Here is a 21,689-nt window from a genome sequence, read left to right on the forward strand (position 1 = left end):
TTCCCAGATGGGTGATCAGCAGGGCATTTTTGAGGGATGACAGTGAGAGACCAAAACCAACTTGCCCATTGGGTCCTACATGAGCATCTTACTTGATGTGTTGGTCTCTCCTCACTCTTCCACCAAGCACCTTGTCTTGATGGAAGACACTAAAAACTGGTGATTTGTCACAAGGCTTCTCAAATTTCTGGTGCCTGGGGTCTCTTTGAACTTGTCTTCAGGTTCTAAACAGCCTAAGTTTGCATCTCATCTTCGGTAGGTCTGTCTCTGCTAGGTTAAAGGGTGGGATCAGGGTTCTGACCAAATGGACCCTCCTGGTTTACACTGCCTGGCTGTAGAGCAAGGGAGTTGTTCATCAGAAAAGCAGTTCCTTTGGAAGACTCACATATGCAAAGCAGGAATGAATTTGGAGCCAAGTGTGTTCTTGAAACTATTTATCTGATACAGACACTAATTACAACCCAAAGAGGAACGCTGCACTGGTGGTTATAATAAAGAAGCGCCCTTGCAGCCCATAAGGCATAGATCTTAGAAGCAGTTCAAACCCATCTCGTTACCATTGAGCAATTCAGCAAATTCCTGTGCTAGGACACTGTATTGCAATGGAGGATGAGATAATTTTTGCCGTGAAGCAGTAGGAGACTGGCTTCAAATATAATTGGGCGTCCATGCTGCAGGGATCTGGGGAGCTATGCTGGCCCCAAAGTGATGCTCTGCCCATCTCTGGCAGGTACATCCGAGCAGACCATGTGCTGCGTGCCAGCACCCTCAGCAGTGCCTGCGCTGAGCACCGCGACCAGCACGTGCTCTACCTGGAGCACGTTGTGGTGCGGCTCAGCATCTCGCACCCACGCCGGGGCGACCTCCAGATCAGCCTCATTTCTCCAGCGGGGACCAGGTCGCAGCTCCTTGCCAGGAGGTAAGTGCAGCTGGAAGCAGCACACATCTGGGCTGGGCAGCATCTTTGTTTAGGGGTTGCTGCAAATTTGCTCGGATTTTTTGGGAAGCCAGGGGGCATGCTCGGGTGTCAGCTGCAGGAGGGCTCTGTGCAAGGGTGGGTGCATGCAAGTATCCCTAAAATCCTTAATTGCCTATCTACCTTTTCTGATTAAATAAGACAAAGTCATGCTTCTTGATCCATGGCATTACTGTTGCAGGGTGTTTGACCACTCCAATGAGGGGTTCAAGGGCTGGGAGTTCATGACCGTCCACTGCTGGGGGGAGCGGGCAGCGGGGGAGTGGACCCTGGAGATCCACGACACACCATCTCAAGTGCGCAACCCCGCAGTGCAAGGTAAGGGTCCCCCAGCACCCATGTTCCCCAGCCCCCGCCAGCCCCCTTCACCCCAAAGCTCTTTGCAAGTTACTTTGCTTGGCTGCAACTTTTGCTGTGAGTTTTATGGTCTTCAGCAAAACTGTATTGCCCAAATTTTTCAGAAAGGGAATAAAACTTCAGCCCTGAGCACAGGAGGCTGCCAGTCTGGCTGAGCCAGGAGCAGGTTTTCTCCCAGCAGCAAACTGCCTGCAACTGAGAGCCAGGTTTCCAAAATTAAACTGTAATGAGTCAAAATGAGGAAACCCAAGAGCTGTAATTGTTGTTTGTTTGTTTTGCTTCACTGCTGGGACATCTGGCGCGTGGGCTGGTTGTGCAACAGTGCAAGGGGACGATGCCCCTCAGGCTGCAGACGGACAGACATCCTCCCCAGGCTGCCACCACGCTGGCAGGGGGTGGCTGGGCTCAGCCTGGCCCCCTGCATGTCCCCAGCCCCGCCATGTCCCCACGTCCCCAGCGTGGCCACCTGCACCCTGACCGCTTTCTGGCAAAGGAGCCGGGCTGGCGGGATCCGGTCCTGCTGGGAAGGGGCAGCCGCCTTGCCGGCTGGTGGCACCGGGGCATGAAGCATCCTGCCTGGGGCTGGTGTGCATTGCGGGGGTGTTAAAATCCACACAATCATTGATAGGAAGCCAGGAGTATATTAAAAATCTCTCCCACGCGACTTTCTGGCGGGAGGCGCACATGGGGGTTCATTGTGCAGAAAGTGTTTCTGTTTGCTGCCTTCACCCGAAATCTTTTGAACTCAGAGAGCAGCAGTGAAGCGCCCACGGAGCTGCTTTTGCCCCTGTATTTACAGTTTACAGCGGGTGTTTCTGAGCCCCTTGTGGGCATCAGGCCTCAGCTTTACCCAGCTTTGCAAAATGAAATGAAAATGACATGTTAAGTCACCCCCCTCAAAGGCTCTGTAGCAGGCTTGAACCAGAGAGGGCAAAGTGGGAGTTAAAAAAGGGAAGACGCTTCCAGCCCCAGCAGAAACAGGTATCAAATGTTAGTGTAATACCATTAAACCAACTAAATTTGTTACTTTAATACCAATTAAAAACTATGGGTGTCCTGTTGCTGGCCCTGCTGCACCCCCAGCATCAGCCCTATGCAACCTGGGATTGCTTCACATGGGACATTTTAAATTTAAAGCAAATTTAATTCTTTCAGCGGAGGTGCATGGCTGAGCTCTTCCCTGGCTGATGCTGCTTGAGCTTACCCCTTTGCGTGCTCCATGCCAGCACTGCTTGCTTGCAGCAGGTGGGTCCTCTCAGCCCTTTCAGAGAGCCAAGGGATTTGGGTGTCGGAAATTTAAAGCCCTTCCTGGAAATGCGGGGATTAGTAGTTAAAGCAAAGCGTGCTGTGGTGTGAAGTGACTTACATTGATGGGGAATTGAAAGAAAAACAGTGTTGAAAGATGCAATGGTGTTTTTGGACCCCCCTCCCCAAAGCTGCATAGGTCAGAGAGGACCTCGGTGTGGATGTAAGGCCACGGGGGGTCCCCAGCCCCCAGGTGTAGTGCAGGCTCTGGTGGCCCCCATGCTGTTTCGGGGACACTGAGCTCAGACCTCTGGTATGTCAGGCAAAGGATGGCTGGAGCAACAGCAGCAAGAAATAATCCAGTGTGTGCCGGGTGGCTTTTGTCAGACAGAAATAATCCTCTATTATGGAGCTTTTAAAGTTACTGATTCTCTCCACACGTTAGACAGGAAGGCTATGGTGATGCTGAGGTTTGTCAGATGAGTTATAGACAAACAAATCCCTTGTAGGTGCCTTAAACAGCCACGTTTGTGCGGCCTGGAAGCTCAGGGGCTCATGAACATTTCTGGGTGTTCGCTGTTTGCTTCTGCATTGCTGTGCCAGTGGTGAAGCCCTGAAGGTCTGGTCCATCCGCCTCCTGCTTCCCCCAAAGCCAGGTCCCCCAGGGAGGAGCAAGACGGGGAGCGGGATGGGTGACGTTACGCCTGCCCCACAGGGAAGCTGAAGGAGTGGAGCCTTCTCTTCTATGGGACAGCTGAGCACCCCTACACCACGCTGGGCAGCCCCCAGTCCAGCGGGAGAACGCTGGAGGTGCCAGCATCAGAGATGGAGCCATCGAGAGCCGCCTTCCTGCAGAGCCAGGTGGAAGTTGTGGAGGAGGAGGAGGAGTATGCAGGTAAGTGCTAGCTGTGCCACTGCGTTGTCCCCTCCAAAGTACCCAGGAAAATGCAAACCTGGATAAAATGTGGGAGCCATGAGGCCTGATCCTGCCCAGGGCTGAGGCAGGCTGGGAGGAGCAGTGCCTGTGGCTGGCGCGGGGCAGCAGGATGGCAAAATTAGAAGGTAGCAAAACGCCCCATCCCAGCGTTCCTGCCACAAATTGGTGGTGCAGCCATCTGAAGAGTAAAAAAAGCTCCTCTGCCCACCTCCTTCCCGGCCTGGTGTGGGCATGGGCAGGCATCCCTGCTGGTGCCTGTGGAGCAGGTCTGGCCCCTCTTGCAAATCTGCTTCTGTAGCAGGATGTTCAGCCAGGGGATGGCTGGGTGGGATTCATGCTGGGGAGGATGAGCTGGAGGAGAGGTGAGCACCCAGAGCCGTGCAGCTCCATAGGGATAGATAAGATACAGAAGATCTTTAAGATAATAGATACAGGAAAAAATAGGCAGAGGGTCCCCAGCCCCTTCCCCGTGTCCATTGGCCCAGGGAGGGTGTGCTCAGAGCATCCTGGCAGTGGGATCTATGGGATGCTCAGCCTGTACCCCCACCAAGCCAGTCTCTCCCTTTGCAGGTCCGTGCCATCCCGAGTGCGGTGACCAGGGCTGCGATGGCCCCAATGCCGACCAGTGCTTGAACTGCATCCACTACAGCCTGGGCAGTGTGAAAACCGGCAGGTGAGGGCTGGTGGGTTGTCCCCACAGGGTCCCTGGGTGGTGGCAGCACCTTTCCTTAGGGCTTTTACGGCAGCATGGGTGACAGATGTTTGCACAGGGAAAGGAGTATATGAGAGAGAAAACAGAGGGAGGAGGAGGCATGGGGACCCTTGGTATGATGGAATGGGGGCATGGAGCTGTAGAGTCTTGGAGGACCTTGGCCGTGTAATCATGCTGGGGAAGAAGCATTGGCTTCACCAGCTGCAGTCACCCACGGCCAAGGGACAGCTAGCTGAGGTGCCAAATCACTTCTGGAACTGAGGTTTCCACTCCTCAATTTCTGGGGCTGGCACAGGAGAAGTTTACCCATAGTCCAGGTTTCTGGCCCAGGGAGTCACGGGCTCTTTATTAGAGAGCCACAAAATTCAAGACCCTAAATCTTAAGAATATGAAGTAAAGGAGTGCAAATCGCCACCAAGGCTGGGGGATGTCCCAAACACTGCAGACGAGGGGTCAGCGGCAGGCACTGGACTGCTGGGAAGCGGTTGGCTGTTGACACCAAAGCGCAGGTGCTCTCGGTTCCTTCCCCAGGATGTGTGTGAGCTCGTGCCCCACGGGGTTTTTCGGTGACAAAGGTGCCCGGAGATGCCGCCGGTGCTACAAGGGCTGTGAGCGCTGTGTTGGGAGGGGACCGACCCAGTGCACGGCGTGCAAGCGGAGCCTCTACCATCACCAGGAGATGAACACTTGCGTGGTGCTGTGTCCACCCGGGTTTTACGCCGAGGAACGTAAGGATATCACTTGCAAGCTGTAGCATGAGGATATGCAGGGGTTCTTCTGTTTTAAGTGCTATGGGTGGAGAAGACACCTTGGGTTTTGAGTATTGGCTTTGAATTTCCCCCCTTGACCTGCTTTGCACAGCAAAGGGAGGAGGAAAACCTCTGGGTATTCAGAGGGTGGTGCAAAGCAGAGGTGCTCAACTCAGCTCGTAATTAGAAGACTGTAATTAATGATCCTAGCTGCTTGCAAAGCATATTTCTACTTAGCAAGCAATGACAGATAAGGTCATCTGCAATAGCAGGGACCCATCAGGGAGGGATGATGTGCCTCTGCACCCCAGGGAGCTGGTGCTGGGGTGCAGCAGGGTTTTGCGGCTCCAACTGCTGCTTGCAAATCACTGTCCAGATTTTATTCTCCCTGCCTCACTTTGTTTTTTGAAAGGTCAGAAACGCTGTCTGAAATGTCATCAAAGCTGTAAAAAATGTGTTGGTGAAGCGGACAGATGTACTGCATGCAAAGATGGATTCAGGTAAAACTGGCACCAGAGGAGTTTATACCTGCAGCATCAGTACCTGTGGTTTAAATTTGGGAAAACTGGTGGGAAATTAGAAAGTGAGTTACTCAAAGATCCAGGATTCTGCTTCAGTGGTGCTACACCTGTGTCATGGAGTGCTGGAGGTCTGGGCATTTAAAGGTGATGATTTGTGTCCCTTTAGCTGAAAAGCATGATTTAAATTTAATTTCCTTTTCTCCAGCTATTGGCAGGGTGGTGGGTAAGTGCTGTGCTGCGGGCTCAGGAGTGCCCATCCAAATTTGGTGACCTGATCAGCTCCCAGCATTGCAACTTCTAGAATGGGGAGAAAAAAAGCAATGAAAACCTTTACAGCACACATTGCAAAGCACGTTTCCTCCTGAATCTCAGGTGGCTCTGTCAGAGCTGTCCCAGCCGAATGGGGTGCTTGGTTTTGCTCACCTGGCAGAGCCAGTACCCGGCTAGGCTGCTGCAGGCAGGCTGAAAATGCTCCCTGCAAGTACAGAAAACCTTCTCTCAGCTTCATCCATGCAGGAAAATTTTATCCAATGTGTCTGTTGAGTGGCACTAGCATAGGATATTGGTCTTCCAGCAATGTGGGTGCACTCAGGGCAGCCCCGACCCTGTGAGGAGCACTAGGCACCCTTGCTTCTGGCCCCACTGGGATGCAGAGCCCAGCCGTGCTGGTGAGCAGCATCGGCACTGGGGAGAAGCTGTTTTCCATCCCCAAATGCATGTGGAAGTATTGTCCCACAGCAGTTCGTATCGTTCAGGAGCTGTGAGTGAGCCAGAGCCGTGGTGTAGCAGCAGGGCTCTCTCAGACAAAGAAATTGCTGCTGCCAAAAGATTATCTACTCCCTCAGAAAAGCAAAAGTGGAGGCACTTGTCAGACGTAATCCGCATGGCGCTTGCTTTTTATTATCCAATATCCTTTTAAGTCGGGACTTCAAATCATCCCTGCTACGCTAAAGCAGCACTGGCCCAGCCGCGGCACTGAACAAATTTCCTTTTGTGCCAGGGAGCTTCATGGTGTAAAAGGTCTTGTGAGAGCCTGGCTGGCTGCCCACAGGAAAAAATAGTTTTATTTCCTCCTGGATACTTAATTAAGGAACCTGCAGTTGTCCTTTTGGTCCAGGCAGGACTTTAATTTCTCCTGAAGGGCTAGCTGGCTTTCTGACGCCTCCTGTGCTGCGGGCTGAGGCTGCTGTAGTGCACGGGGGGATGCGGAGTTGGGGATGGGCTGTGTTGAGGTCCCAGAGCCGGCAGCTTTGGTTACAAATGTCTTCTCTGCTTTCCTGGCAGCCTGGCGGGAGAGAGCTGTGTGCCGGAGTGCCAGCCCGCCATGTACCTCAGCCGGGAGCCCCGGCGGTGCGAGACCTGCCCTGCTGGCACAGGTACACTCTTTGCCCCACAGCATCCCCATGCAGAACCCCAAAACCCTCATGCATCATGAGTCAATGCCCACCATATCCACCCTGAGCCAAGGCAGAGCATGCCAGAGGGGAAGCAATCCCAGGTCTCCAGCACATCCCATGAGGTGCTGGGTATATGTTCACACTGGAAAGGTTTTTAGGGAGTTTTTACATTTTTATTAGAGCCATTCTTTATTTCCTGATCCCTCTGAAGCCAGGTGCTTTAGTTTAATAAGGTTGCGGGGGAGGCTGTAAAACCCTCTTGGAGTGATGGAAGATGGCTTTGCAGCATATAAAAATGTGAGGCAGCTGAGGTGTGTTATCCTGGCCACCCCGCGGGGCTGGGCTGGCCGCTGCCAGCTTCTTCCTGCTGCCCGAAGTTGCTCGGCGTTCCCTTTAAATCCTGCCTTTTTTGCTTTTTGAAAGTCCAATTATTTTCCATTGTTAATGTTTGCGTCTGCCCTCGAAATCATCATAGATCTGATGATAATATAATCTCCAGACAATTCATGTTCAGTGGTGTGAATCTCTTCTATCATACATGGGCAATTTCCTAAGACTAAATCCAAAATATTTATTGATCTTGTTGGCAAGCGTGGAAGGGAATGGGCTCTTAATCCCTTAAGAAAATTACTTCCTTTCTAATTCTTATTCCAGTCAGTGTAAATGTACTTTACCACAATTATTTTTCAAGCCTTTTCTTGTTGTCTTTTCCTGCATAACCATTTCTCAAGCCTGGTGCGTGGAAGGCCTCTAATAATACCACCTCCATCACTGAAGTTTGCTGTCCAGCCACAATGCGCCAGCGCTGAAGTGGGGCTCTCTGCTTTCCCAGCTCCTTTCCTGAGCCCTTTCCTCCTCCAGCTTCTCTGCAGCCCGATTCAGTATCACTTTTTGCACGTGTTGCTCTGCATAGGGTGGCAAAGCCAAAGCAGTGCACACTTGGGAGCAGTGGCTGATGCCCCAGAGGGGATTTTGATGTGCTGTCCCCTGCTGAGCCCCTGTGGCCGGCTCTTGGCTCTGCAGAGGTGCTGGGTCCTGGCTGGGTTTTTTTGGGGTGGGAGCTGTTTTTTGGGGGGTGGGAGCTAAGCAGCCATGCAGGACCCTGGTGGCACAAGCAGCTTGTTCACTCCTGGGCATGAGCAGGGCAGAGCCAAGCCGATGCCCCTCATCTCACGTGGGGCTGTGGCCACACTGGCACTGTCTCCAAAATTGCTCATGTGCCGTCTGCCCTCTCCTCTGTCCCCACAGGGCCAGGTGAGGAGGACTGTGCACCCTGCACCCCCGAGGCCTCTGCACCCCACTGGCGCTGCGTCTCTGCCTGCCGTGAGGGCTTCTACCCTGCCCACAGCCATGGGCTGCCCAACAAAGTCTGCAAGAGGTACAGTACCACCCTGACCGTGACCAGAGTAATACCAGGACTGATGGCAGCAAGGATAAATAATGCTGGAAACAGCTCACAGCTGGAGCTGTTTACTAGGAAATTAAAATAGGGATTAAGGGAGCCAGGACAGCCATGGGGCTGGACCCCACATGCCCCTGCCCTATAGATTTAAGAGCGGCAAAGCTGCACACTCCCCTGCCAGAGCCAGCCAGCCAAGATGTCTTAGGGCTACCGTGGAAGGGGCTCAGCCCTGGCCCCAGGCTCTCTGGAGGAGGTGTGGGAGGAATGGTAATATTTAGGTAAATACTCGAGCTTTCAATCAAACCTGCTCCATTTGCCCTGCAGCCATGTTGGAGGAGCGGTTGCTTGCTCCTTGGCCCAGCACAGAGGCTGCGTGCGTGCGGGAGACTGGGAGATGCTGGGAGGCAGCAATTTGCTCCCACTCTCCTGCACTCTGCACTTTAAGTGGGGAGTGGGAGTTAATTCAGCCTCATTAAAGCAAACTTGAAAGGGAAGGATTAAAGGTGGCTTGGGAACACACAACTTGGTCCCTGCCTGCCCAGGGTTTCACTCAACCCTTGCTGGCTCTCCAGCAGGGAGGAACAAGGGACCAGCATCCCTTCCCAGGGATTTCAGGTATGGTCTCCACAAGCCACTGTCCCCAGGCAGGAGGCACAGCTGCTGGGCTCTTTTTGCTGAGCAAACAGATGGGAGCAACACAAGTTCTCCTCAAAGCCCTTCTTCTAACTGGGATTGCTGGGAGGAGAGCTGCAAGTCCCACTGAGCCTTCCCAGAAGGTGAGAACTTCTAGGATGTCACCAGCTGTCACTGGGCATTGAGCTGGCACCAACAAGCCCATTTTTCTCAGGGCTTAATAAACGTTTCAAGCTTCAGATTTGCCATTTTCCTTATCCTCCAGTTCGGTCTGGATGTCACAGTGCCGGCACACCCATTTTCTGGCTGACAGCCCATTTTGGATGGCCAGGGTGTTGGTGGCGGTTCAGACCATGGCAGCGTCTCTGTCCCCAGGTGTGATGACCACTGCTCAGCCTGCGAGGGCTCCAGTGGAAACTGCCTCAAGTGTAAAGAAGGTTTCAGCCTCCTTGGTGGCTCCTGTGTAACAAATGAAACCTGTACCAACGGTAAGTAGCTGTGGCAGAGCCATTGGCACTGCAGTGCTTCTGCAGTAGCAAAAACGAGGGGGTTGAGGGATTCTCTTCGCAATGTAAAGCCGAAAGCACTGGGGCTCCTGGGCTTGCTGGGGCACAGCTGCAGTGAGCTGGGCTCTGGCTGCAGTGGGCAGGTGGCTTACCTGGCAGAGCTGCTGGGTATCTGCCTGTTGCTCAAACACATCTGAGCATTTGTATTTCACTATAGTTTAGTCTTGGGACTAATTCTCCCACTCACTGCAAAGCTGCTTTATTCCTTCATTAAAACCATGTGAAAGATGCCCTTAAAAAGCGCCTGCTTTTCAATTCTCTCTCCTCCAACACTGGAACGAATTGCACCGCCTGTTACGTGCAATGTTTGTTTATTTAAAATGGTAATCTGCTCTCATTTTCTCTTGTTCCTCGCCTCCCAGCTGACAAGACTTTCTGTGAGATGGTGAAATCAAACAAGCTCTGTGAAAAGAAGTTGTTTGTGCAGTTCTGCTGTCAGACGTGTCTTATGGCCGGGTAAAGTTCAGTGGCTGCATCCATCCAGGACTTCTACCAACTGCCAGCCCAGTTTTGCCAAATGTTTAGGACAAAAGTTTATTTTTTCAGCTTTGGGAGAGTTTACATGGTGCTGTCAAGCATTTGCTCGTGAGTTTGATAGCTTTAATATCACTGTCAGCGTGTTTCTATAGCAATATGTTAAGCAGAGATTGGATCATACCCTGAATGATCGAGTCCTGAAAGGCAGCAGACAAGCGGTGATATTAATACTCTCAAACACTCCTCGTGAGCAGGGACCGATGCATGATCCATGTACACATGCTTGGTTGCTCGCAGAAATCCTACTGATCTGCCCGCTCCGAGCAGCTGGCGGGAGCCTTCGCTGCAAAGGATGCAGGACTTCACATATCTGCGAAGAAAGAGCCATTTCTGGCTCAATTTTTGGTACCCTTTTCTGCTAGGTGACGGCTGATATAAACCTGCATTGCAAGCGGCCGGTACCGTGCTCTGTACATACGTAAAACGATGAATTAGGTGGTTCCCAGAGCGGTGCCCTAAAGCCTGCTCTGGCACTCCTGTTCGGATTCGGTTGGTAGCCGTTTCTCTCTGGCCGTGGCAATAACTGGAGATTTGAGGACCAAAGTGAGAGCTGATCCACACGGCTCTGCAGGCGTGTCAGCCCAGCGAGTCCAGCAGGGCTTTGCCCTGCAGGTCATTGCAGGCAAGCAAAACCTGGGTGCCTACAGGGAGTCTTAGGGACTTGGGGGGTTCGTCTGCATGGATCAGCCTGTGGGGTCACAGCCTTACCATGAAATGAATTTCCCTCCTGGAACTGCTAGTAAGTTGCTGATTAATTCAGTTTGGAACAAGACGGATCCTTCCTCTAAAGGAGGTGGTGTTGCAGTTAATCTCTTCTGGCATTCTGTGTTACGATCCTTCCCCTGTTTTGCTGGGTATACCCCTCTCTCTCACAAAATCCTCCTGTTCATAGCAGTGATTTTTCTTGGGCATCTGTTTCCAGAAGGGACATTCCAGGGATCCGGCCAGGAAACTCTTAATTTTACAAAACCCTTGCCCAAAAGAAATCTTTTCATGCTGTCTCTTAATAGTAAGTCATGTGGTGTTTATATAATTGTGTTTAAAATATCCTTGGCTATGTTGTTTTACAGATTTTTAAAAAATAACTTATACAATACTTGGTTTTTCTCTGTGGACTATTTTTTATATGGGAGTGGGGAATCTTTTTGAGTCTTACGTCCTTCTTTTTTCCTCTCTGACCTTGCAGAGCCGCTCTGCACCAGACGTATGTAAACACTCTTTCCTATGCTGCATGTTCTGATTTTCATTGTTAATAGTTTTAATGAGTTAAACCTTTTGCCAATGAAATTCACAGTACAAATTGTCACCGGTTCCTCATGGAGCTGGGATAATCCCTGTTTGGTTTCGGTTGCAACGACACACACCCTGCCTGGGCTTGCCCGCTAAAGCTTACCTCAGCCAGGTGAAGAAGGGAGAGCCACACTGTCACCTGCCTGGACCAAACCTAAGGAAAGATGGAGCTTTGGTGAACTGACCTTTAAGTTAATAAACTGTTGATCTCCCCTGACAAAGGAATCTGTGCTTTTTCCAAATTCATGCAGCTGCCATCCCAACCAGAGGCAGGGCAGGGCAGCGATGCATCACGTGTCTATATTTTGCCGGATAAAGCAGCTGTCCTGGCTGGAGCTCCTGATCAGCCCAGAGCACCTGCAGGAGAAACAGCTCTAGAACAGAGGAGCTGCACCTGCAAAAACCTCACTTTTGTTTTCATAAAGGTCTTTTACCTTCAGAGAAAACTTGTACCCTGAATACCTGCCCCATGCCAGGCTGGGCTGGCATCTCTGGTGCACCCAGGGCTGTCTGGCTGCTGCACTCGGGCATGGCTGGGCTTATTCTCCGGTTGTGGGGAATCCCAGATGAGCTGGCAGGAGGGCTTGCTCCCCTTTCCCACCTGTACAAGGAGCATCCTGTGTCCCCCGGTGCCCTACCACAGTTCACAGTAGCGCTGGGAACTGCAGGGCCCCGTCCTTCAGCTGGCTGGGGAAGGAGAGGAGCTTGCCGGTGTGTGTGGGGCGCAGAGAGAGCTGTGGAGCCTTCTGTTGGTTGTGTTGGTTTTGCAATGTTTAACCATGGGCCAGGTGCCCAGGGCAGTGCCTGAACTGAGGAATCGAGCTTTTTAAGTGTGAAAAAAAGAAAAGAATGGAGCCCTCCCATGAGGGAAGATGCTTTCTCAGAGCTGTGCTGCTGTGGGTTCCTGTGTCTTACAGGTCTTAACATTTATCAGATGATAAATATGAATTGATCAGATGATTTATCACATAGTGATTCCTTCTGTTGCTCCAGGATCCCCCTTTTGGTCTCAGGCCAAACCAGAGGTCAGAACTGGGGTAAAAGGCTCCTGGCTTCTGCCCCTTCAGTTGTAAAATAACAAACTTTCATTTCTGTTGCTGTATCACACAGTCAAAAACTGGGAGCTGTGAATCAGGAGTACTGCGTCAGCTCTGCCTTCTAGTTCTCTGGCTCACAGAGGCCTGCCTCTAAATACTGCTCACTGGTATATTTAGATGTACTGAAATGCTAAAAAAAAAATGATGTTTACCCTTACATCCTTGGCATAACTTAAAATACACACTGGGTGAAGCAATGCAATTTAAGATGACCAATCCCCAGCAGTCCCAGCTTTATCCCGCTTTCTGCTGCCCTCCAGCCTGCCAGGGAAAGAGAAAGAAATTCTACACATCAAGTTCATGCAACAACAGCAGCTTACAGTGTTTCCCAGGGCGCTAACTCCCTCAGAAATCATTCTTGGAAAGTAATAAAATTCAGATTATTTATCCAAGTTATTGCAATGCTTGCTTGAAGCTATTAAAGTCTCTGGTATGCTCAGAGGATCAAAGTGGCTGTGTCTTCAAGATAAATGCATATTTAGGCAATTTATTAAAGGCTGTTTCTCTATTGTCTCTTGGCACCAAAGCCAAATCTATAATAGCTGTTTTCTGGAAAATCTTCTTAGTGCAGCCTGACTCCTCGTTTGCTGTTTGGCTGTGAGGTTGCATCCACAGCCATCTGCCATTTTGTAGTTGGCAGGTGGGGAACACACATCTTGAAAATCATTGCTTTGACTTTCCATTACAAAGAAAGGGCTTTTAAGAGCTTGTGTACAGCATATGAGACCAAGAATCTGTCTGCTCTCAATTACAGTTCTATTACGGCTGTAGAGCTGAGGCACACAGCTGTATTGTGCTAGGTCTGCGTTTTATTTGGCCTTGTGAGACGCAGGACCTGCTTTCCAGGAGGCTGAAGAGTGTCTCTTTTCAATGACTGCCTGAAATGACTAAAGACTCTGCTGTCTTTACTGCTGCATGATTCCTGTGTCACGTACAATAGTGCCGCTAATATTTCATTTTTGCTTATGACAGCTCTCTTTCTTCGTCTTGCTCTCTCCTAACTGCTTTCACACAAATGCAGATGTTATAAAAACCTGACTACGTGCTTTCATGTACAGTTTTGGTGAGTGTGTTTTTTAAGTAGGGAGCACAGGAGCTGCCTGACCCCAGCTGACACCTCCGCAGGGATCACCAGTCAGAACAGAGCCAGCTCTGACGCTGTAGTCCTGGGGAACGAGCCAGGCGTCACTCTCAGGGTGATGCTGCTAGATGCTCCCAAAAGAAAAGTATGAGCCATCACTGTGCAGTGCCAAGCGTGGCTGCAGCATTTAACCTATTATCATATCCTCTGGGTTCACAGAAATGTCACGGTTCACAGAAATATCCTTCCCTCGATAGCAGTGGATCCAGAAATCATTCTGCCTCATCTCGTTCGGGTGCCCTTGAGAGCTGGGGAAGTATTTATCCAGGGCTGCAGAAGGAGCAGCTTGGTGATATTCAGCAGGCTTTGGGACCTGGGGGTGGGCAACCACTTCATGCCACCTTCAGTCCAGGTCATCTGCACTGTGGTTGACCCACCCACCTGCAAAGCCCCACTGCCACCAGCTGAGCCGTGCCAGCAGGGCCAAGTGCCTCGTCCACAGCAGCCCAACACTGCTGCCAGCAGCATGCTAGCTCAGACCAACTAGTGACCTGCTTTACATTGGAGTTGCCTGGCCAGACACAGCAGGCTGAGCCATCTCAGCTCCCCCAGCGCTACCCCCAGCTCTTCCTTGCTGTTCTTTAAATTCCTAAAGCAGGTAAGCGGATAGTGACACTTTAACACACATTTTATCTCACAGGCAAGGGGTGAATGTCATGCTACAGCCCGTGGTGTGTTCCCAGCCCATCACAGCTTCTCTGAGACCAGGAACACACGCAGAAGTGCCAGAGCGACTGTCTCAAACGCTGCATGGGGAAGGAAGGTGTTCATGTGCAACTCTGCGTCCAGGAGCAAAGGCTGAGCTGCTGCCTGGATGGAGGAGAGAAAACACCAGGAGCTGTGATTGTTGCGGGAAGCTGTCCTTGCTACATTGCAAGGAGTGAGCAGCATGTGTCTGAACAAGCACGGTCCCACCGGCTGAGCGCACCGGAGCCAACTGTGCCCAAAGGCCAGCAGCTTGCCCGCCGCCAGTCGCTGCGCACAGCACCTTCCTGCTCCAGCGGGATTTCGGCAGGTTTAGTCCGGGAGCTGAGGGGGAACCTCTAGTGTTATCTTTGCCCGCTTTAGGGTACTATTGTGGCAAAGCCAAACCCCCGCTGAGTTTGTCGCTGACGTGCTCGGGCCCTGGGCCGGGTGTCCCCCCCGCACGACTCCCCCACCCCGGCTGCAGGGCAGCGGCGTCTGCCCGGAGAGGGGAGCGGGGGGAACCTCCCCTCGCCGGCCATCGCTGCCCGGCTCACCGGCGCTGCTGCAGCGGGGGCAGCCCGCTCCGGGGGGCCGGGGCGCCCTGCAGCCGCTCGGGCTGAGGGAAGAGGCGTTTGCAGGGCGCCGGGTCCCTCTGCCGACGAGCCGCCGAAGCGCTGCCGGTGCTGGCGGAGAGCCGCTGCCCCGGGCGCTCGGCCCCGGCGCTCCCCGCAGCCTGAGGTTCAGCTGCGCGGGGAATTAGGGAAAGGCCTTCAAGGAGGGGGAGGCTGACGGGCCGGGGAGGGAAGGGCCCAGGAGAGCGGCCTGCCTGGGGGCGCTGCAGGGCTCCCCCCGCTACCCGTGAGAGCGCAGCGGCCTCGGGACCCTCCGAGGGGGCACGGCCTGGGGCTGCGCAGCACCCGACGAAGGCGGCGGAGCAGAGGCCGCCCGAGGCCGCCCGAGCCCGGGCAGGGGGGCGGCCGCCGCGCTCCCGTCACCTCGGGGCCGCGGGGGCGGGCCGCGGGGCGGTGCCTGCCGCTCCCTGCCTCGGCGTTCGGCTGGGCGGCCTGGCGCGGCTCGGCGCTCGGCGGTGGGGCTGGTTCGGCGCGGGCTGGCGGCGCGGCGGGGCCCGGCGGGATGGTGAAGCTGACGGCGGAGCTGATCGAGCAGGCGGCGCAGTACACCAACGCCGTCCGCGACCGCGAGCTCGACCTGCGCGGTGCGCGGGCGCGGCGGGGCTCGGTCGGGGGGGGGGGGGGGGGGGGCGGCGGGGAGCCCACGGCCGTGGGTGGGTGGCGCGGCCTGTGCCGGCTGGCGGCCTGCAGGGGCGCAGGGCTGAGGGCTGTGATGGGGCCTGTGATGGGGCCTGGAGGGGGCTGTGTTGAGGCCTGGGGCCTGAGGGGGGCCTAGGCGGGCTTTTGATGGGGCTTGGGAGGCCTGTGATGGGGCTTAGGAGGGAGGGGGTCAGGGTTGGGGCCTAGGGGGCCTAGACGGGCCTGTGATGGGGCTTGGAGGGCCTGTGATGGGGCTTCGGGCCTTCAGTGGGCAGCAGGGCAGGGAAAGCCGGCGGGGGGAGGTTGTTGGAGGGGCCTGCTGTGGCCGGGGGGTTTGGCGAGGGGAGGAGGTTAAAGAGGCCCCAGTGGCAGGAGAACCTCGGGGTGTGTGTGAGGGAGTGGGAATTAGGGGCTAGTGGTGGGGGTGGGACTTGGAGTGTTTCCTGAGGAGGAGGAAGAAGGATGCTTGGAACAGGCTGTGGGGGCTGTTGGCTTTGAGGGGGAGAGTTTGGTCTGTGAGTGATGTGGGGGAGAGTCATTCTGGAGGTGTTTAGGCTGAGACTATCTGCATTCTTGGTCCATCCTGATATGCCCCCTACTCACTCTGTCTCATGCTTTGTTCCGCTTTCCTGTGCGTATCATCTAACTCTGTCTTATGCTCTCTCCGCAGGCTATAAAATCCCAGTTATTGAGAACTTGGGTGCCACTCTGGACCAGTTTGATGCAATTGATTTCTCTGACAATGAGATTCGTAAACTGGATGGATTCCCTCTGTTGAGAAGGCTGAAAACTCTTCTGATGAATAACAATAGGATTTGGTAAGCAGTTGTATTTTGGGCAGATGGGGCCCTGAGGCAGAGGTAAATGGTCTTGGGAGAGAAGTGTGCCTGCATCTTTTAGTGCTGGGTAGGTGTAGAAGTGTTAGTTTTGTGGGAGAAAAATTGGCCCTGAGTCCTGTATAAGTCCTCTTTGAGTTTCCTGGCACATTCCGTGCAAAAGTCAGTCTTTGTTCTTCAGACATCAATGAGATGCAGAATTTGAAATTTGGCCAAAACTTTGGATTTCATCAGTCATATAAAATCAAAATAAAGACAAGAAAACAGGGGTTTTCACCTGCAAGTGAATGAATGTAAATCTTATATTACGTCTAATACTTTTACACCAACAGCCGATATTTATTGCCAGCTTTATCAGAAAAAGTATTGTAGTGGATGCTAACCCAAACTTCTGCTAGTGTCAGACTGGGTTGTTTTACAGGGAGATCATCTGTTATCATATTTCTGTGTGTGTGTGTCTTTTCACCATTGCTACTTTCTGGCCTAAGTTAAACCTTTGGTATTTGTCCTTTTTTAGTCGGATTGGTGAAAACCTTGAACAGGCTCTGCCCAGCCTGACGGAGCTCATTCTTACCAACAACAACATTGCTGAATTGGTAAGCTATCAATGCAAGATAAATCTAAACAAGCTTAAGTTTTGTGTTTGTCATCTTTCTAAATGAACCTTTTTCCTGAGAATAGTGTTATATGTTTTTGTTAATAGTTGGTTGTTTTTCTTTAGAGTAATATCATATGGGTTTAGTAGTAGTAAATGGTGTACATATTTTAATGAACGTAAATCGCAGCATGCAGCGGAACAACAATCACAAAGTCTTAATGGGTTTCCTGTTAAACTAATTGCAGTAATTCTAATTAGTGCCAATTACTGATTCTCACTGGTCTCTAAAGTAGTTATGAGTTCAGGAACTTTGTTTTCAAATGTTTGATTTTTCACTAAATGGACTTAAGATTTCTTACTGTGTTCCCATTATGTAGGGTGAACTGGATCCACTATCAACTGTTAAATCATTGACTTACCTGAGGTATGTGATCTTGAAAAGAAAACCTACTCTTTCTCTGCTGCTTGAACTGTGCTGCTGGCCTGGCTCTTTGCTTTGACCTGGAATGCTCTCCTTTTTATGACCTGTGACAGAACCTTTATGCCTAAGAATTGAATCGATAAACAGCATTTCCACTACACTTCAGAAATACCTGGTATTGAATGGGTGAGGCTTTCTAGTAGTGACAGGCTGTTGGACCAATGAAATGTAACATCTCTGTAAACCAATATGCAAGCGCTGAAGTAACCTTAACCTTTAAAAAACTAAAAACTAAAGGTTTAAACTGTTGTTACAAAATACAAAAATTAAAAAACTACTTTTCAGTAATGTTACATTTGGTATGAGGGACAAAAAAAGAAAAGCAGTTTGTGATTTTTTTGGTTGACCAGTGTCCAGGTAGGAGATGTGATGGTTTAGTTATTTGTTGGATTTTTTTAATATTTTGAGGTTGTTCTTTATGTTGTTCTTCAGTAAAATCTACTTAATTGATAAAGTGCAAGGATTTACTATAGTTTTTATAATATCGAAGAACAGTGTTACTATGCATATTTAATGCTGTTATTTTTTGTCCGTTATAGTAGAAGGTACATGAATGCATTTTAAGTATACTAATGTATTTCAAGATACATGTTTTAAAAAATATTTTATATTAAGAACCTCTTTATAACCTTTATTTACTTATAGCATTTTAAGGAATCCTGTAACAAATAAGAAGCATTACAGATTGTATGTAATCCACAAAGTTCCCCAGGTCAGAGTGCTGGATTTTCAAAAAGTGAAACTCAAAGTAAGTCTCTTTTCTTTTGATTTAGCACAAGATGAATTCCTCTTTTTTTCATATTACATTCTTGACAATTCAGCTGTAACAGTAAGCTTTTTGCCATAGTTGTAAGTTGTATTGAAACTATGTGTCATAAGTGGCTCTAAAACATGCTTTTTGTTTTCTTTCATGGTTTCATTCTGTTAAGGATATGGTCTGTTTGTTTATGTTTAATTAAGTATTAGTACCTTTGTTTGTTTAGTCTGAATCTTTTCTGGCCCTCTGGTGTTGGTAGAAAGACAGACCTCTAGAGAAAGAAATGAGCAATTGCAGCATAACCCTCTGCTTTCAGTGAAGATGAATGTGGGGAAGAGTTCTTACTTTTAAGAGTGCTAGGTTGATATGTCTTGAGTCTGAGTGTTTGGGCCGTGTTTATGTGCGTGTTCTTACATCTAGTCTCCACATGCCAGTGTTCACTGATGAAGATGAGCCAAAGCGTCTTTCTTTGCAAAGACAGCAGTTTTGCAAAATGCAATGTTCTTAAATTAACTTTGTGTGTGTGGTATCGCTGTAGGAGCGACAGGAGGCAGAGAAAATGTTCAAGGGCAAACGGGGTGCACAGCTTGCAAAGGATATTGCCAGGAGAACAAAAACGTAAGATAAAAAAACCAAATTTACGCTGGCGTTCTCCTTCAGAAACACCACTTTCTTTGTGTGGTATTAGGCAGTAAACTGAAACATCAGCTACTGGCAAGGGTGCCTTAAGAGCTTTGGTAGCTAGAAGTGCCTTGTCAAAGCATCCCGATTTTTGGATGGTGTTGAATACATCTCAGAAACATTTTTGAAAGAGATGTTTGGTCAGGGTGGATTGAGTTAAGTCAACAAGCAGGAAACCTTAATTTTATTTTTTCTTTTTGTTATTTAACTGCAGAGAGGTGGTTATTGTTTATTTGTTGTTTGTTTCTTTTTTCCATAGATGATTGTTAACTGATTTTTTTTTTTTCCTGTGGAATACAAGCTGCAAAATCTGGTGTAGTTAGGAGGATAAATGCAGATGAGAATCTTTTAGTTATTACAAATCTATGTTTATTTAGTTTAATTCTTAAGTGATACATCATATATTTTGTTTAATCTTTCATCAACCTATTTGGAAATCAGAATTTGGATCATATATGGCAACAGCATTTCCAAATTCATAGTTAAATAAGCCACCTTGAACGTATTTAACATTTAAAACTATAATAAATGCATTCTAGCTGTATTTTATGAGTGGAAAGAGGTTCAGCTCTGTGACAGTTCTAGAATAAGTAGGTGATTGAACTTAATAGCTCAATAAACACGTGAAGAAAATCAGTGTGGCTGCAGAAGAGGTTGCAGCTCTCTGAGGCTGGGTCAGCACTTCAGGAAATTCTTTCCAGCTGATCAGCCTGTAACATCCGTTTTCGCATACTACAGATTTTTTCTTTTTTTTTTCTTAAAGCTGCAGCAGATAACCTTTTTCTTCTAAGTGTTAAGATCACATGCAGTCTAGTGTAGGCTTTTACACAGGCTGTGTACTTTACACTAGGTGTGAGAACAGGAAAGGCGATTTCAGTCACTCTCTATTTATCCACCCTGCTTTTGTAATGGTGACAGACCATTTGAGTGTTCAACAACATCCAAATTGAATAGCTTTTGTCAGCTGCTTAATTCATAAAGTTAAGGTCTGCCTCTCTTTACGAGCAGATGAAAAGGTGGGTGGGGAGTGGGAAATGGAACGAGGACAAGTTGCTGGTGTTTCTGAAGGAGGCAATTCTTCACTGTATCAGTTTGTTAACAAAGATAAGATACTACACTTGATTGAATGAAATGCTTCCAAACCTGCTTTGGAAGTTAGAGAAGCACGTACTCTTCAAAAGGTGTAATGGGTCTGTATTTTTTCTTGGAAGCTTCAATCCAGGTGCTGGTCTGCCAACTGATAAAAAGAAAGCTGGGCCTTCCCCTGGGGATGTTGAGGCGATTAAGGTAAATGTGTCAGGACAGTAGGCAAATGTGGAGGAGAAAAACTGTTGTGGATCCAAACTGAACAAATGTGTCCTTCCTCCTGGCAACCCCGACTCTGTTGGGGTGAATACAACAGTGTGTCCTAACTTTGCTTTAGGTGCTTTTTCTGTAATTTTTCTTCTGTTACAACATACTTGGGTTTTGAGAGCTTAAATGAAACACTGGTCTGAGAGTTCTTCCAGGTCAGAGCAGCTTGTTTAATAAGGAGGAGAAGAAAGATTGTGCTTTGCAATTTATAGTTTTCTAGAACTAGGAATTTTGCAGAACTTCCTGTGGAAGCTTAGTGTCATTTAACTGGAAAAAAATTTGTTCTTATGTTTATTCTAAACAGACTGACATACTGTATGTGAAGATTCATCGTGTTCTTTTGTCTGTTTTTTTAGACTGCTATAGCAAATGCTACAACTTTGGCTGAAGTGGAGCGACTGAAAGGCTTACTACAGGCTGGTCAGATTCCTGGCAGAGAACGAAAATCAGGTAACTCTATACTTATATTACTTTTGTTTCCCAAACAGAATCTACCTCTTTGCTGCTTCCTGATGCTTTACGTGGTCTCAGTAGGGAGTTATGTTGGAAGGGGCAAAGAGTTAGAGAACTGAAAAAAATGGTTTAAAACGAGTGTAACTTTTATCTAGTCAGTATGACACTGAGCTGCATCTGTAATGCTCTGTAGTTGGCATAATACCTGCCTGGCCTCTGGAGGTTCCGGGCTGTTACCTGGGCTCCCTAGAGCAAGGTGCCAGACATCAGCCTGAAGTGCTTTGCTGCACTGGCTAACTCCAAATGCTTCACCCCAGTTATTTAAAAAAATGAGATTAATTACAAAGGATATCTGGAGTCTGTTGTTCTAAGGAGTAGTGCCTCAGGTGGCGCTACAGGAGCATGTCTCTGGGAGGTCTCTGCACCCACAAACCTTAACTGCAGACTGGCAGTACTGCCTGTTTGCTGCCTGTTAGTGCTACGTGGGTTTTTCTTTCTGGTTCACGTTAATGAGCTGCCCCTCTTCAGAGGGGTGACAATACTGTCCCTGTGGGAAAGGAAACTAACGCGTGCGGTAACCGCCCTAAGCGCCTGTCGTGCCCTTTCAGGCCCGTCGGAGGACGGTGAGGAAGAAATGGAGGAGGACGCAGTTCCCAACGGCTCGTAGGCCCGGGCCGCGCCCGGCGCTTCTCCCCCGGCGCCCGCTGCTGTCATAGGCCGGTCTCCGTGCGGGGGCTCGGGCCAGCCCCGCCGCGGGCAGGCGCCCCCGCCCGCTGTCCTTGAGCATTTCGCCGGTCAATAAAACGTTTCCTTTTTCTCCCGGTGGTGACGCGTTCCCTGCCCGGTACCGGGCCGCCGGCGCGCCCGGAAGGGGCTGCCGGCCAGCCATGGCGGCTGGAGGGGGAGGAGCCCTTCCTGCCCGCCCTGATTGGCTCCCCTGCGCCTTTCCATCTCTCATTGGCTGGCAGGGCCGCGGTACCACCCATCCTGCTGCCGTGTTCCCATTGGCCCG

At 50.2% G+C, this 21,689-nt stretch overlaps 2 protein-coding genes across 2 annotated transcripts in view; both read left to right on the forward strand.

The window, feature by feature from the left end:
- PCSK6 (proprotein convertase subtilisin/kexin type 6) overlaps positions 1-11,543 on the forward strand; it is a 36,263-nt gene extending 24,720 nt beyond the window's left edge. Inside the window, exons 12-21 of the mRNA XM_037394772.1 lie at positions 731-919; positions 1,158-1,294; positions 3,294-3,473; positions 4,086-4,188; positions 4,759-4,955; positions 5,389-5,476; positions 6,782-6,873; positions 8,143-8,272; positions 9,305-9,417; positions 9,858-11,543. Coding sequence (XP_037250669.1) covers positions 731-919; positions 1,158-1,294; positions 3,294-3,473; positions 4,086-4,188; positions 4,759-4,955; positions 5,389-5,476; positions 6,782-6,873; positions 8,143-8,272; positions 9,305-9,417; positions 9,858-9,955 — 1,327 coding nt within the window. The 3' untranslated portion in view covers positions 9,956-11,543. The remainder of the gene's footprint in view (positions 1-730; positions 920-1,157; positions 1,295-3,293; positions 3,474-4,085; positions 4,189-4,758; positions 4,956-5,388; positions 5,477-6,781; positions 6,874-8,142; positions 8,273-9,304; positions 9,418-9,857) is intronic.
- Positions 11,544-15,327: 3,784 nt separating this feature from the next.
- On the forward strand, positions 15,328-21,495 carry SNRPA1 (small nuclear ribonucleoprotein polypeptide A'). The gene is made up of 9 exons (XM_037395738.1): positions 15,328-15,463; positions 16,189-16,336; positions 16,872-16,950; positions 17,330-17,376; positions 18,079-18,181; positions 18,729-18,808; positions 20,083-20,158; positions 20,581-20,674; positions 21,286-21,495. The coding sequence occupies exons 1-9, from the start codon at positions 15,382-15,384 to the stop codon at positions 21,342-21,344; spliced, it is 768 nt and encodes a 255-aa protein (XP_037251635.1). The 5' UTR covers positions 15,328-15,381; the 3' UTR covers positions 21,345-21,495.
- The last annotated feature ends 194 nt before the right edge of the window (positions 21,496-21,689 follow it).

This window comes from Falco rusticolus, chromosome 7 (assembly GCF_015220075.1).
Source record: "Falco rusticolus isolate bFalRus1 chromosome 7, bFalRus1.pri, whole genome shotgun sequence".
NCBI lineage: Eukaryota > Metazoa > Chordata > Aves > Falconiformes > Falconidae > Falco > Falco rusticolus.

What these genes read in the sequence shown, in the direction of transcription:
- SNRPA1 (XM_037395738.1), top strand. Translation starts at nt 15,382, where the DNA reads ATGGTGAAGCTGACGGCGGAGCTGATCGAGCAGGCGGCGCAGTACACC. An exon ending in ATGAATAACAATAGGATTTG is followed by an intron (nt 16,337 to 16,871) that starts GTAAGCAGTTGT and finishes GTCCTTTTTTAG; the next exon opens with TCGGATTGGTGAAAACCTTG. An exon ending in TTCAAAAAGTGAAACTCAAA is followed by an intron (nt 18,182 to 18,728) that starts GTAAGTCTCTTT and finishes GTATCGCTGTAG; the next exon opens with GAGCGACAGGAGGCAGAGAA.